At 44.9% G+C, this 15,187-nt stretch overlaps 1 protein-coding gene across 1 annotated transcript; it reads right to left on the reverse strand.

Moving 5' to 3' along the window:
- Nucleotides 1-4,266: 4,266 nt before the first annotated feature.
- LOC104169036 (lipase member K-like) lies at nucleotides 4,267-11,524 on the reverse strand. Its single transcript, XM_009709841.1, is given in 11 exon segments — nucleotides 4,267-4,491; nucleotides 5,600-5,628; nucleotides 5,631-5,694; nucleotides 7,052-7,105; nucleotides 7,224-7,355; nucleotides 7,873-8,008; nucleotides 8,716-8,742; nucleotides 8,744-8,821; nucleotides 9,100-9,298; nucleotides 11,150-11,267; nucleotides 11,408-11,524. Coding segments are annotated over 11 exon segments (1,179 nt in total).
- Nucleotides 11,525-15,187: the final 3,663 nt, after the last annotated feature.

A 15,187-nucleotide genomic window follows, 5' to 3' on the forward strand; every position in this document is an offset into this window, starting at 1 on the left:
CACACAGTAAAAGAGATCTTCTCCTCCCACAGAGTGGTGATGGCTCATGGCAGTGCTGATGGACATTGAGGACCTGGGTGCCGTCCCAGTGGTCCCAGCAAGGGACAGCAAACCAGACTGGACAGCTGAGGGGGAACAGAGTGCCAACCTTGGGGGTGTCACACAGCCCATCACAGCAGCGGTGGTGGGAAAAGGTCCCGGGGTCTGTGGTCCAGCGCTGGGTCAGGGCGGCCACGGCCCCATTTAGCTGAGTCGGGACCACCCGACTACCGGGCAGCATCCGGGTAAAAGCACCGATGGAAAACAGCGTCGGCGCATATCGTAGGCTGGTAATTAGTGCATTGGTGATTTGTGATCTGCACCGTGTTTCCCAGCTCCCCGGGTGTCTGCCCAGCACGCCCCACCGGGAGCAGAGGCAGGAGATGCCACGTGTCTGGGCAAGCCAGGGCATCCCTGACTGCAGGCTGAGGGGCTGTGCCTGGGGTGTCCAGTCCCCTCTGTAGAGCTGCTGCCCCCAGGGAAGAATTTGGGGGTTGTTTATTTATTTATCTATATACACCTCCTGGGTCCAGCCACATGCCACATGTCTCATCTGCCAACGACTCCCGCTGCTGGGAGCTGATTTATTTTCATTTCACCGAGGATTTGGGTCACGGCTTTGTTTCAGGGTTTTAAAAGAGAAAGAAAATGTGTAGGCACAACAGAGGAGACAAAGCAATCAGGGAAAAGCCCTTTTGCACCTGTGGCAAAATATCAAGTGAAGCTGCATTTTTTTTGCTTTGGGCAAATTGTTTCTGCAGAACTGGAAAAAGAATTAAAAAAAAAAAAAAAAGATGTGTTTAAACAGGATTAAGTTAAGCAAGAATTTGCACTACAGAAAGAGGCTTAGAGAGTTTCTTAAAGATAGAAAAGCAAAGAATTGCCTAATCTGATAATCTGATCATCCGATAAAATTTACAAGTCTTTTTTTTTAGAAGAGAAAAAAGTATTTACTGGAAACAGACTGTCTCAAACAAACTGAAAAACCTGATTAGGTAAAGAGCATTTCCTCAAAAGACAATTTTACAGAAAGCTGCTTGGAATGAGGCAGAAGCAGAAACAACATATTTAGGAAGAAAATACAGGGCAAAAAAACAATTAAATAATGAACTACTTACTGCAACCAACATGGCTTCATAATACACGAGGTAACTGTAATGAATGCAAGCTTCTCCTCATAAATAACTTTCATTAAACTTTCATTTCTGCTTGCTTTCTTCAGAGGAGAAAGGCTTAGGACGGGACCTATGCAGAAAGCAGCAGAGGAACAAAGGCAGAGAACCACCGCTGTGCCACGGCCATGGAGCGCTCTTGTGTTTTTCACTAGGAGTCACTCCGTGAAGCATCTCGCCAAAGGATGCTGCAGATGCCAAAAGTTTACATGGATTGATAAAGCAAGTGGGCAAAGACCTGCAATATCCATCATGGAGCATTCAATAGTATCACAGCTGGCTTGGGAGGATGGGAGATGGTTTGCAGAAAGAGTCCCCACAAACTTGCTCTGCCGTGCTGGAGGCGCTCTACAGGGTAAAGAAGCATTTCAGCTGGCCAAGAGTCGCATCCTACAGTGGTCAGCAAGGCCAGCACAAGGATGTCCAGCATCAGAGGAACCACTGTCATTCACTTCTACCAAGCAAATTGTAGTGACGATTTCTGTTGTTAAAAATAACCCACAACAGCATTTGAAAGGATTGTTCACCCAAAATAATTTTCTGCGTTCCCCCCACCTCTTATTAATCTACTCTGCCTTTCATGGATACTTCTAGGTGATGCACATCTTCCAGGAAATTTTAAAGGAAGCATGACAGGAAAATTTGGCAGTGCACGACTGCCAGTACATGCCAGTACATGACTGGCAGTGCACAACTTTGAGTAATTTCTCCTTGAAATGTTGCTTCACCTCACAACTACATTCTTAGTTCCTGACACAAGCCAGTTCCTCTGATGGTCACATTGTTAAAATGTTTATCAAGTTTTTCTAATAAGCCTCAGAATTTTGGCTGGCAGAAACAAGGATGTTGTTACAAAACAACTGTTCTTTAATCATTTTACAACGGGCTAAAGAAACAGTCGTCAACACATCATGGCATCTCTGAGATCACCACTTATCTGTAAACGAGCACGGAGCAGCACATGGGGCTTCCCACTTGGATTCCCACCCACTAGGTTGGTCTATGGATGCATGTTGAACTGAAGAAAGTAGTGAGACCTCCCAACCACTCAGGGTAAATGAAATGGCCAGATCTTCAAGTGCAACCAAAAATAATACAGCTTATATCCATTCCTAAAGGGACTGGCTGGAACAAAAGTCAGAAAGAAATTAAAGAAATTTTCAAGTCCCCCTAAAAGGGAACTACAACCTTCCTCAAGGAGATTTCCACACCATGACAGACTCTCTTCTCTCGCTTGTTCAGGGGAAACGCATGCAAAGACCCGCAATTCACCGTATCGGGGGCAATCAGCTAGGTTGAAGGATGATGTCTTTCTGCACTGAAGATTTAAAAACATTTCCTATATCACAGCACAAGAAAAATAGCTATTTTTAAACAACAGCCAGTCAACGTGATACCAGCAGCTAGAGAGCATCCCAGTGGGATGCTGCATGGGATGAGCAGGCTTCTTTCTCGTAGCAGAAAGCAGACGGGCCTGTTTAAGACAAGGAGTAACTCCCTGACCTGTTTTCTTTTCGTCCACATGCCTCTATTACTCTAAAATATTGCTAAAAATGGGAAAAATAGTTGTCACAGTGTTTAACATTGAAATTCAAGCCAGCTCTTCTTCTGTTTCTAACTAAAGGTCAATGTACTGAGTTGGATTTTAGAGAGGATTTGCAAACTTTGTTTCATGTGAACCCAGGTATGACAGTTCGGCCTCTATTTTCCATGTATGTAGGGAGCCTGGGATGAAGAAACGTCTTCTCACATGCTTGCCCATGCGAAGAAATGATGCTGTAGTTTTTTTCAGAGCAAATGCTCAGAACTTGGCAATATTTAACACAATTTGTCCCAAACCTGTAAAGGCACGAATATGTAGAAGTCTTATTTCTTAAAGTAGCCAGACTTCCTCTTCTTTCTTTGTGAAGTACTGATATTGATGATAATATTCAACCAAACATAGACTGAACCCTCTGTGGTTGGCAACTACCTGCATGCCTGGTCTGCTGCACAAATGATGCACTACTAGGGATGGTTTTTGCAGCACTGCTTTGTCACGTGTATACATAGCGGAATTGAAGAAAACACTTTAGTCAGAAAATACGCAACGCGAAATGAATGACTCAATCTTATTACCAAAACATCTCAGTTAAATCCTAAGACGTAGGTACTTTATACATTCCCTAAGCCCCTTTTTTATTTGGATTTTGAACATTGCGTATCAGAATCATATGCTGGACGGTCTTTCTTGTAATTACTTTTCAGGATTTATTTCTTTCCTGATTCTTCCTTTTTGGCTTCTTAGTTGCTGAAAGAAAAAAACCCCACCCACATTAAAAATGTGATTAATTACAATTTTTATTCAATTTCAAAACCACCGGTGCTGTATTGCCTCTAAGGAGGTGTATTTCTGCTGTGGTTTTTCACCACAGATGTGTTAGATCTCTTTCTGATCCACGTCGGTAGATTTAAAGGTCCAGGGGTAACAGTGCCAGCTCTGAGACGGCAATAGTGAATTTTGTGCCTCTGATGAAGCCAGGAATGAACCGAGTTACAAGGGGGTCCAGACCCCCAGGTCTCAGGGGAATTGCAGGCACTATAAAGCTAACATGTAGTTAGAAAGGCTACACAGGATCCGTTGTGTCTCAGAGAATAGATCACTGTGTTATCAGTCTTAATGAAACATCTGAAAACCCAGTTTCCTCATCTGTTTCCTGTCCTTTGCAAATAAACATGAAGGAAAAAGAAGAGAAAAAAAAAAAAAAAAAAACCAAGAAAAAAAAAAACACACAAGAAAAAAACAGAACAAAAAAGAAAAAAAAAAAGAAAAAAGAACAGAAAAAAAAAAAGAAAAAAGAGGAGAAAAGGAAGAAGAAAGGAAATGAAGTTGCAGACAGGAATAACATAAAGTCTCCTTTAAAAAAAACCCTGTCACTGCTCCAGTTAAAAGCAGAACATTTTAATCAACTCCATTCATGTGGTCCAAATAGTGATAAATTTCAAAACCCTTTAAAGATAGCATTCATCTTACAAGAGACATCCGCAAAAAATGCATCAAATCAAAACAGCAGCTTTACCGCCGCCCCTTCATCATGTCGATGATTTCCTGGTACAAAACCTCGGTTGCATCGAGCCCCAGGATGAAATCCAGGCGGTTCCACTGAGGAATCACCCTGTGGTTCCTGACCTGGGGGAGCAGGAGGGCAATGTCCCGGGGATCAGCCAGGCAGTCCCCTCCACCACTCCAGATGGCCATTGGCACTTTGACGTCCTTCACATCGTAGAGCGGCAGACCCTTCTGAAGAAACAGAAAACGAGGGTTTCGCAAAGAAGAGACATTGCTGCAATGTAGTAAAATATGCACCGCGCAAGAGCAATTGCTATTCTTTGTGAATTAAGGAAAAAAAAAACACCTGGAAAGGCTTTCTTCTAGAACGAAGACAAATTTCATCAAAAGATATGGTATAACCTTATGCGCTACAATTTAATGAGTAAATTAAATCAGTAAATTTAATTTAATTAGTAAATTAGTTCTGCCCTGTTAGAGATTCTGGTTCTGATACTACAGACAATTTGATCAACTTTGATAAACAGGCAATATTTTAGCTGCCCTGACCTAATGCTGGTGCAAGGGTCCTCTAAAGATCCCTTCCAACCTGCTCTGCCGTGGTTTGTGGTTACACTTCATGCAAGCAATAGCCTTTCTTTCAGCTTTGTAACAGCAGGAAAGTGTTTGGAAGCAAGTTCTTTAAAATAAGACACATCTGGAGGGTTGCTTTAGCTCAACACCATGAGGACTTGCCATCAGGCGATTTGTCAGCATCATATCTCCTTACCTGCGGTGTAATTATTCCAGTTAAGAAGCTTGCCACTTTCTGAACAATTTGATTTTTCTTGTTTAAGGAAGAAAGATGCTTTTTTTTCTATGTCCCTGGTACTCTCCTTGTCACAGAACAAGAATTGCCTGAGCTCCCAAGGGATGCAGAGTTAACTGCTCACCATTCGCCTTGTGACTTTAGGTCTGGCTGGCAAAAGGGCTTGGTACCTTGCTTTCCGTCATGGCTAAACAATTTACCGGCATGGAGACTTCTGTTTTACAGGTTTCAGATAGTAACTGGTTACACAGTCGTTATTGTTGCTTTTCTATGGCAGATTATGGATTTTAAATAAATGCTGGATAAATGGAAAGCATCTAATACTTTATTCCGTTTAGAAGGTATTTGTAAAATAGAGTTTAGAATAGAAAATACTATTGTTCTAAGCCGAGGTCCTGCTGGCTTGCTACTTGCATGCTCAATTTGTGAAGAGAGGACAATAAATTCCGAGGAATGGCACCAGGCACGAACGGGAACAGAAAGTGTAAGTGAAAGGGAAGACCACGACCTTGGCCGTTTGAAGCAGCTTGCCTGTCTATAGCGAACATCATCATACATGCTCCCCCATCACAAGCTCTCAGTGCACTGCTTTGAACTCCCTGCAGCAAGTTCAGACAGGCAATGGTCTAAGTGAAATCATAGTTTTGCGGGGGTGCAATCAGTTTAAAAGAAGAAACTCAAAAGTTGGTTTTCATCATTGAACCAGCAGGATTGTTCAAGTGTATATCTCACCCGTCTTCTATAGACCCAGTATAATTAATTACTGTCACTAATTTGGATAAATGAACAGAGATTATGTTTACATGGTTTGTGGTTAACATCAGGATGGGAGGAAATTAAAATGTTCTAGAAAATGGGATTGGAACTCAAAATATTCCTTGTAGACTGAAGAACTGGCCTGAAATGATATGATCGAAGACGTGTTGGCTGGAAGCAGCCTCTGAACATCTCTTGTCTAACTGGAGCAGAACTCTCAGCAATACAAGATCAGGGTGGTCATGGCTTGACCCCATCAGGACCTGAATCCTCCCCAGGATGGAGACCCCCATCTCCCTGGGCACCTGTCCCAGGGCTGCTCCCTGCTCCGAGGGCAGAAGGATTCCCCATCTCCAACCTGATTCCCCTGGGCTGTAATTGTGCTCATTGCCCCTAGTTTTTCTCTTTGTCACTCAGTACTCATCAGATAAGCTGAAGTCCAGTAAAGAATCTTATAAAAAATTATACATAGAAAAGAAAAACCGGTGGACATACGCAGAATGAGGACTACCACTGCTGAGCAACAGCACTTCAGAAAATGGAGCGTGTGTTCTTGTTACAAAACCCACAAAGTTATTTTGGGGTCTCTGAGCAGGAGTGCCACGCTAGGAAGGAGCTGTGCTCTGCGTACAGCCTGTGACACACACTCCAGAGAAGATGCGTGAACTGGTGAGGGTCCTGGAGAGATCAAGACGAGGCCATTTGAATCCCTGATCTACAAAGAAATGTGCAAACAGCCGGGTACATTTGACGTAGGCAAGAGAGACTGAGGGCAGCATAGCACAATTTCAGTGTCAGAGGGGCTGTGATTCTCCATGTCCACAATGGGAAGAAGGAGAAATAATCAGATTAATCGGTAATAAGCTTAATTGGATGCTGTCCAGGAGAAACTCTGCCGCAGTCTGACTGCTAACAGCACTTGGGCTGAAATAAATCTGAAATAAGACTCCTGAACTAAGACTCCTGAACTGTGCCTGCTGTGGATGCAGGGTCCTCATCTCCCAAAGTTTCTCTTTGCAGATCCACTCCTTTGGGTCCCCTCTACTTGATGATGTACCGGCAGCTCGAGAAGCTGCCGAGCATTTTATGAAGGGCTGAAAACAAAACCAACAAAGATACCGCCTATGTGTTGCAGCAACCAACACAAGAGACTGACCACAAAGGACCATTAAAATATTCTGTACTCTGTTTTGCATAGGAAAGTAGCTGGGAAGGTTTACCTGCAACATTCTGGACTGGAGTCCCCGTTGGGGAGCGCGCTGCGTACACATCTACTTGGCTCTGAAAGGAAACGAGCGTATTTCACAACAGGTTTCACCTGGCTCCACAAAACAGGGCAGCCAAGGCTCTGTCCTTCAGAAGGACACCGAGGGCCCTCTGCAGATTTATTCGTGCATACCATATTTACGTTTTCCCAGTAAAATCCAAAGAGTATAGACAAGATGCTCTTGCAGGTCTTCAAGCAGAATTTGGGAAGGACCAGCTTACCCAAGGCAGTGTGCGGTAGGAGGTCTTTGGTGCCAAACATCTGCTGTAAAATTGCAAATGTACTCATAAAAAATATGAAGATTGGTCACACTTTTCCTCAAAGCACCACCACTTCATATCTTCTATTTTACCCCCATATTGGGGTATGAGGTCGCCCACAAGTGCACCCTTCCTTGTACCCTGTTAAATGCTTCTGTTCCATGGCTTTTATGTGCATGACCCCTTACATTCACTGTACTCTTGCGTTAAATGGTAGGGCTCAATTCCCAGTCTCCGCACTGGTTTTATTTGCCAACGTTTTGACACCTGCTGTGTGCACATCTGCCCATACCACTAGCTCTTTTGGCTCTAATTCTGCCAGAACATTTGGAGGAGTAAATTCAGGACAGGACAGAAGACTCCAGACTGAGATGTTTGATTCCTTTCATTATGAACACAGATAGAGCATGCAGTTCCTCTCTCTGTAAATGATTTGAAATACGCTGTGTAGGTAATTTCACAATCTCTGTGAAAAACTACATTCATTTTGTCTATGCAGAATATAATCTGGATGAACGTACCTTAAGACCATAGTCAGAAAAGAATGCAAGCTTTTTAAATGGACTTTGAACGAACATAATTGTGGCCACAGGCGCTAAAGCAAGGTACATCCTGATTTTCCGAGCCAGCTGAGGCGTAGTGGAAAAGGCTATAAAAGTTGAAAAAAAAAAAAAAAAAAAGAAAGAAGAAAACTGTTAAAGAGATCTCTTTGCCCTAGGTTTCCCGCAGCAGAGTCTCAGACGTCCGACCTTAGAAAATTAATTGATTTATTTGGATGGTACCGCAGAATGACAGCTCGAGCTGGGTGCGTCCGGAGAGGGACCCCGAAACAAAGAAACCCCGGGTTTTTAAACCCTTATAATCTATGCACCCCTTCTCCATGCGCCCTTCACGCACCTTTCGGTCCAATGGTCATTCTCTTCACATGCTGTCCACGCGCCCCTTGGTCCAACGGTAATTCGTGGTCTGGGGACTCAGCTGTTTCTCTTTGGTTCTCCGCCTCCGAACTCCTGATGGGCCATTTGTTGTCCTTATCTCGACGGTTTGCAGCTTCTGCTGACAGAGTTTCCTCCTTATCTTCTTCCAGAACCCCCCGTAGCCAAGCAACCAGGTCAGGATGAGTTTATGATATGTGACCTGGAATTCCTTCTCCTGCTAAGTGAAGTTATTCAGACAAAAGAATACATTTAGAAGAATAGAGTATAATTAAAAAGTTAGGTTGATTAAACTTATTCTGTAACCAAAAAAAAGGGCTTACTCTTTCAAGACATTCATGTATACAGTTTAACTAACTGTTTTATGAATCCCAAAGATAACACAGTCATCCTATACTGTCATCAAGATCAGTCAAAAATACTCACTTACCTATAGTGGTGCCTTGCGAAAGACCGGTATAACTGCTTCTGTCCCATTTTCTGTTCAATAAAGTTTACAATTGCCAGGAGGTCATATGTAGCCATTTCATCAAAGCTGGAGAAGGAAGAGTAGTCATCTTAACGAGAGGTGTAGCATCTACATCTGAACAACCATCACCAACAAACCACAAAACCAGCGGGGAGGGCAGGACAACCCCACAAACGTCTTCATCCTACTGAGTGTGTCCTTGAGTAAGCACATGAGGTTTTCACCTAAAATAACTAGAAGTGCTTCAGTTCAGCCTGGTTCATTCCTCCCCGAGCTAGGGCAGTATCACCTTTTGAAGATGAAAAAATACAGTTGTTCCTGAAATCCTCAAACTACTCATTTACCTGAAGGCCCAGATTTCCTCCCATTTGGGAGACAAGACCAGATATCACTTGGACCAAGTGTTCCCTCTGCTGTTGCCTATCCAAACGTCGTAGCCAGCATCTATGAGAATGAAGCTTAGGATGTTGTTGGCTGGATTGGGAACCCATATGCTGCCTTCTCCAAATAAACCGTGCTGCAGAAATGTGGCGGACCTTGGACCTGGAAGACAGGCATCATGATGACTCTTTTTTTCTTTTTAATGCTGTCTGTCTTCATTTGAGACAGTTTAGGGACTCTTTTCCTCGTTAATTATGGCAGCCAAAGTGTACGGAGGTTTGTGTCAGTGTTAGGTAGGTCTGTTCCCCTTGATTTCAGTGGAACAGGTTTGCTATGTAGCAAATGCACTGGGTGCATCATAATCTCAGAGCACTTTGCCTTTTATCCCCAATACCTCTTCCCACGTCCTCTGCAGATGACCTATCATTAAGAAAATGAACACCTAGTGTTGAAGGACAGTATCAAAAAGCCCAAAGTCTTCCCATGCTCCTTATTTTCTCCAACCCCTGTACAATGCTGGAAGGTCTTCCCCACTTCTAGCCATGTGCCACTAAGATGTGCCCGTGTGTTCTTTGCGGGGGTGACAAATTTCACCAGGACCCGGAATAAGTTTTTCCATCCAGCCTATCATTACTTCAGCCACGCTTTCAGGGCTGGGAGGGAAAGGTTTGAACACTGTCATGGTTTAACCCAAGTCAGCCACAAGAACCAAGCAGCCGCTTGCTCACTCCCCACCCCACATGGTGGGATGAGGGGGAGAATCACAAAAAGGTAAACCCATGGGTTGAGATAAGAACAGTTTTGTAATTGAAATAAAGTAAAATATAACAACAACAATGATAATAGTAACGAAAAGGGAGATAACAAAGAGAGAGAGAGGAATAAAACCCAAGACAGACAAGTGATGCACGATACAATTGCTCACCACCTGCTGACCGATGCTCATCCCATTCTCGATCAGCAATTGGCCCCTCCTGGCCAACTCTCCCCAGTTTCTATACTGGCCATGACTTTCCACGGTATGGAATAGCCCTTTGGCTAGTACGGGTCAGCTGTCCTGGCCATGCTGCCTCCCAGCTTCTTGTGCATCTTCTTGTTGGCAGCGCATGGGAAACTGAAAAGTCCTTAACTTAGAGTAAGCACAGCTCAGCAACAACTGAAACATCAGGGTGTCATCAACATACTAAACCCAAAAACTACAGCACTGTACCAGCTACTAGGAAGAAAATTAATTCTATCCCAGCTGAAACCAGGACAAACACCCAGAGATAGAGAAGAGAATTGAACCCTTATCTCCCACACCCTGCAGCAGGTCCCTCATTACTGTCATAAATACATATAAGACATAATGCGATACGACTATTTCAGAGACATCTCACAGCATCTGCTTTTGTCTCCAAGGACACTGTCCACCAGGTATTTTCAGGGACACAAGCAGAGCAGTACCTACGCTCTGCATCTCAGCAGGCTTTTGGCAGAGAGGCTTTGCTGGGAGCGTTAGCAGAACTTGGGCTGCCCAGGAAGCTCTGTAGGCAAACATGGAGGTGCCTGGAGACATGACAGGATAAGATGCACCTATTCATGGATCTAGAGCCTCCCAGTAGTCACTCCTCACAGGACAAGAGGGTCCCCTGGAAGCTCCTCAAGGAGTATCAAACTGGTCTGTTGATCTACCACATGGCTGCAGGACCACATATGAGAAGGCAAGCTCCCAGAGAAAATCCAAGGTGTGTGTGAGGCACCAGTGGGTAGGATGGATGGGCTGCTTCTCATTGCCAGGACTGCAGCCTGCCAGGTGCATGGGGCATCAGCCATGCTCAGGTCTCCACTCAAGGTGGGAAAACATCACTGCAAGGGATCAGCCTTCCCTACAAATTTATTGATCAAAACAGAGGCTACGGATACCAAGCCATGGGGAATCTTGAAAATCCTCTTGCACAAGCCCTGGTGTCCCAGTCAGAAGACAACAGCGTAAGCTGTGGGTTTCCTGTATAACACAGATATTAATTTTACCTTGGTTTCCAGCATTTCCTCTCCCGTAAGGAATTCTGTTTAGCTGAAGGATACAGCCATCTTCTGTCACCACATCATACTCCTTACTGAGACATCCCCAGAAGGAGACCATTTCACTCTGCAAGAAGAAAAAAGCAAAGAATAATGTTTTCAAGGCTCCATGATACTTACCTTTAAGGTAATCCATAAATGTAGTATTTAACTATCAGTATTTTATACTGGCTGTTTCCCAGACACTTACTGCCTTTGCTCCAATGCCATCATACTTATGATGTTCATCCGTGTTTCTGGATTCTTAGAACATGGAAAATTAAAGATGCGTTTCCCAGATACCATCTCACGGACCACAGACATCAGAGCCAGAGCCAGCCACATCCTGGCTTTACGTAGAACAACGTATCCACAGTGTCAGTGCCATCAGAAGCAGGGGAGCCTCAAACCAAATCCGCACTTACCAGGTTTTGATTTCAGACCATTTAGATGCTCGCTTGTTGTCCAGGGAGAAACAGTGCCCACCGACCAAAGCCCAGGAGACACAGCAGCACACAGGGAAGAACAACCTGTGCTTTCACTGTAAGCTAGCAATGGGTGATTTCCAGCAGCGAAAGGAGAAACGTGGGCAGGAAAACAACCCAAGTAGGACTCAGACTTAGTCTGGTGGCCTAGATGACCGCTTAAAGCGTTAACGCACACGCAGTGGCTCAGGAAACACTTTTCAACTGGGATATTTTCAGGGAGGTGGAACAGACTTCCAGAAATCCCAGTAAGAGGCAAGGCAGCAATCCTTGCAATGCTCTGCAGGCCACTGGAAACTGCGTGTTAAAATATAACATCACACACGCGATCTTTTTTTCTGTTGTTTTTGTCTAATAAATCTGCTCCTGTCACTAGAAAATGCCTTTAAACCCCAGTCCATGGTGCACTTAGCTGCTGGAGCTCGAGGACAACTTGATGCTTTCTGCAGTAGTTGCAGGACTGCAAGGCAAGGCATGTCAAAGAGAAAATCACTGAGCATTTAATGGCTTTAAAAACACTCCACTACAGTACTGTGGGCTCCCATTTTAAATGGTAAATTCCGGTGTTCACCACATGGTCCCCCCAGCAGACTGACAGCTGTGCCAACACTGTCTCCCACATCACCTTTCGTAAATAGCTACAGGTTTCTCATCTCGGCAAGATACACAAGGCAGAGAAATGTGAAGTCCTCCACATGGGATGAAAAAAAAGAAAAACATGCTACAATACCAGGTGGGTAGACTGGGTAAAAAGAAACACACCACACAAAAATCAGCTTGAGGAGAAGGAGGTGGGAATTGCAGGGGACAGTAAGATTACCAGGACCGCACCCTGGCAGTGATGGAGGCTGCACTGGCCAGAGCGCAGGCAGCAGGTCCAGGGGAGAGGCTATTGCCTCTGCTGGGCACTGGGACTTTTAGGGGCCACCCAGTACAAGACCTACGTAACAAACTGGAGTGAGTCCCGTGCAGGGGTGGAGGCCAGGAGAGGCTGGGGGAGCTGGGCTTGCTCGGCTGGAGATGAGGAGGCAAAGGGGGATCCAACGGCATCTCCCCCTGCCCAGAGGGGTCCCAGAGACGCTGCGGCCAAACTCTGCTCAAAGCGAGAGCCCCAGAGGCACCGGCACAAGCTGCAGATCCCAAGATCGACTTTCTCTTACCAACGCACAAAGGATGTAGGGTGTTACTTGTCATACCAGTTACGGCACAGTGCAAGCCACTTCTCCTCTCTCTCTTCCCAGCTGCATTACAGGAAAGGGTATGACTGAGAGGGCGAGCTTTGTAACATTGCCACGCTGTTCGCATCACCCGTTAACACAACTGTCCAAGTCTACCCAGGAGGCAGAGGGAGGATAGCAGGTTGATTTTGATCAATCGAGTAAGAGCCAACACTCCTTTCATTCCCTAAATAGAAATAAAATCATGAAAAGAAAATGCCTAACCACTTGCCGTTCTCCTTGATCATAGTGAAAAAGACAAGAATTCATTACATTTAATTCAGAGAAGGACATTTATAAGTGCAAATCTATGTGCAAATTGTATCACCTTACTTGGGAGCAATGTATCTTCCAGCAGATCCAGACGTCACTTAACGATACTGGGTTTAACACAGCTTAAAAAAAATACTTTGTGCGCTGGGGAGAGACCCTGCCACAAGAGGTGGTGAAGGCAAATGGGAACAGCAGGAGGTTTTACACAAAGCTATGGGCAATAGGTCCATAAAGAGATACTGAAAGGACTGGGCAGGATTGTTCCCTCCAACAACATCTGTAGACGTTAGCAACCACAAGGTGATGGACCACCGGGTAGAGAAAACTGGGCTGGACCAACCTCTAAATCTGACCCAGCGAATCAGATTTTGGTCCCTTGTTCTCAGAGAAACACAGGCAGTTGGGTTGGAGTTGTTTTCCCTCAGTCAGAGCCATAAACACCATCCACATCCACACTCAGACCAAGCTCTACTGATGTTTTTCCAACACTCACCCATATAAAAGCAAAAGCTACCAGCCCAGTTGAGGGATGGCACAGCTCCTGCAGAAGGAGACAGGGAGATGTCAGCCCTTCAGATGGATGGACGGTATAGGGAAGCGATGCCCGGCACGCAGAGCAGACCGAGAAGTGGCACAGGGCGGCAGCAGAGGAGCGATCGTCACCTCTCGCTGGTGCGTGGCACAGCACTCTTCATCCCTCTTATGACAACCCTCTTTGAACTGTCTGGAGGCTGGGGTAGCAAGAACAAAGAAGACTAAATCTAAACACACTGAGAAATTAAATGCATGAATCATTAGGCAATACCATAGTTTAGAAAGTATGGTTGCCCAGAATTTGTTTGTGCAGGTCAGTTGAATGCTGTTTAGGGAGAGTCAAATAACTATGGACATTTAAAGGTGATTTCCATTGATAAAGTGATTTAATTGATAACTCTGAAGAAAGTTTCCAGCTTCACATTTCAATGGACATTTTATTTATTTATTACAAGAGAAATAATTAAGTCATTGCAAGGGAAAATTGAAGTCTAAAACGGATTTCCAACGGCAGATCTTGCGGTTTAGAAATGATGATGTGCCAGACAGAGCTCTACCACCCTTTGTTGTATGATATTACAGACAGAGCTGTTAAATGAGAGCTGGAGATTAAACCCCAGGCAACAGTCTGAAAACATCTGTACTGGGTCTGGCTGGGATGGAGTTAACTTTCTTCATGGCGCAGGGATGGGAGACAGCCAAATGGCCAAAGCAATACTCCATACCATACAATGTCACGCTCAGCAGTAACAACTGGGGAGGGGGGTGTTGTCTTACCAGGTAGCCATCACCTGGAGACTGGCTGGGCGTTGGTCTGCTTGTGGGAGGCAGTCAGTGATGGCCTTTGCATCACATGTTTTTATTCTCTTTCCTTCGCTTACTAAATTGCCTTTCTCTTGATCCAGTTTTCTCACTTTTGCTCTTCCTATTCCTTCCACCTGGCCCACTTGGGGGTGGAGGGTGGAGTGAGCGAGCAGCTGTGTGGGTGCTTAGCTGGTGTCTGGGGTCAACCCACCATAACATCCTTGTTCTTCATAACCTTACAGAAAAGCACCAAGGGTGCCTCAGCACCCTGTCCTACAGACACACTGCAGGCAGGGACAGCTACCCTTCTCCATCACCCATTTTAGGGTTGTGGCTGTCTTCTGCCCTGCCTTCCTGGACTGTTTTTTTTTGGAAATCACAGTGCAGGCTCACTAAGTCTTCTGGCTGTCGACCTGGAGTGGACCCGAGATGTGTCCATGTACCTAGATTTGGCAATTGGTCCCACTCTTTAAATATAGCCATAGTAGAACACTGGTTCATCATTTAGAGATTTAGAGGTTAAGAGGGTCTTTCTTTTAGAGTACAGAAGCCACACTTCACGAATGAGACACATTTGGCTTTCACCTTCCAAGGAAACAGATAATGGAAGTCTGCACTCCAGGGAAAGGGCAGGGCAACTCTGGTCACACTCATCTGGAGGCACCATCCTCCCTGAAAGATCATAGAATCATAGA

Source organism: Cariama cristata, unplaced genomic scaffold (assembly GCF_000690535.1).
Source record: "Cariama cristata isolate BGI_N322 unplaced genomic scaffold, ASM69053v1 scaffold11841, whole genome shotgun sequence".
In the NCBI taxonomy this organism is placed as follows: domain Eukaryota; kingdom Metazoa; phylum Chordata; class Aves; order Cariamiformes; family Cariamidae; genus Cariama; species Cariama cristata.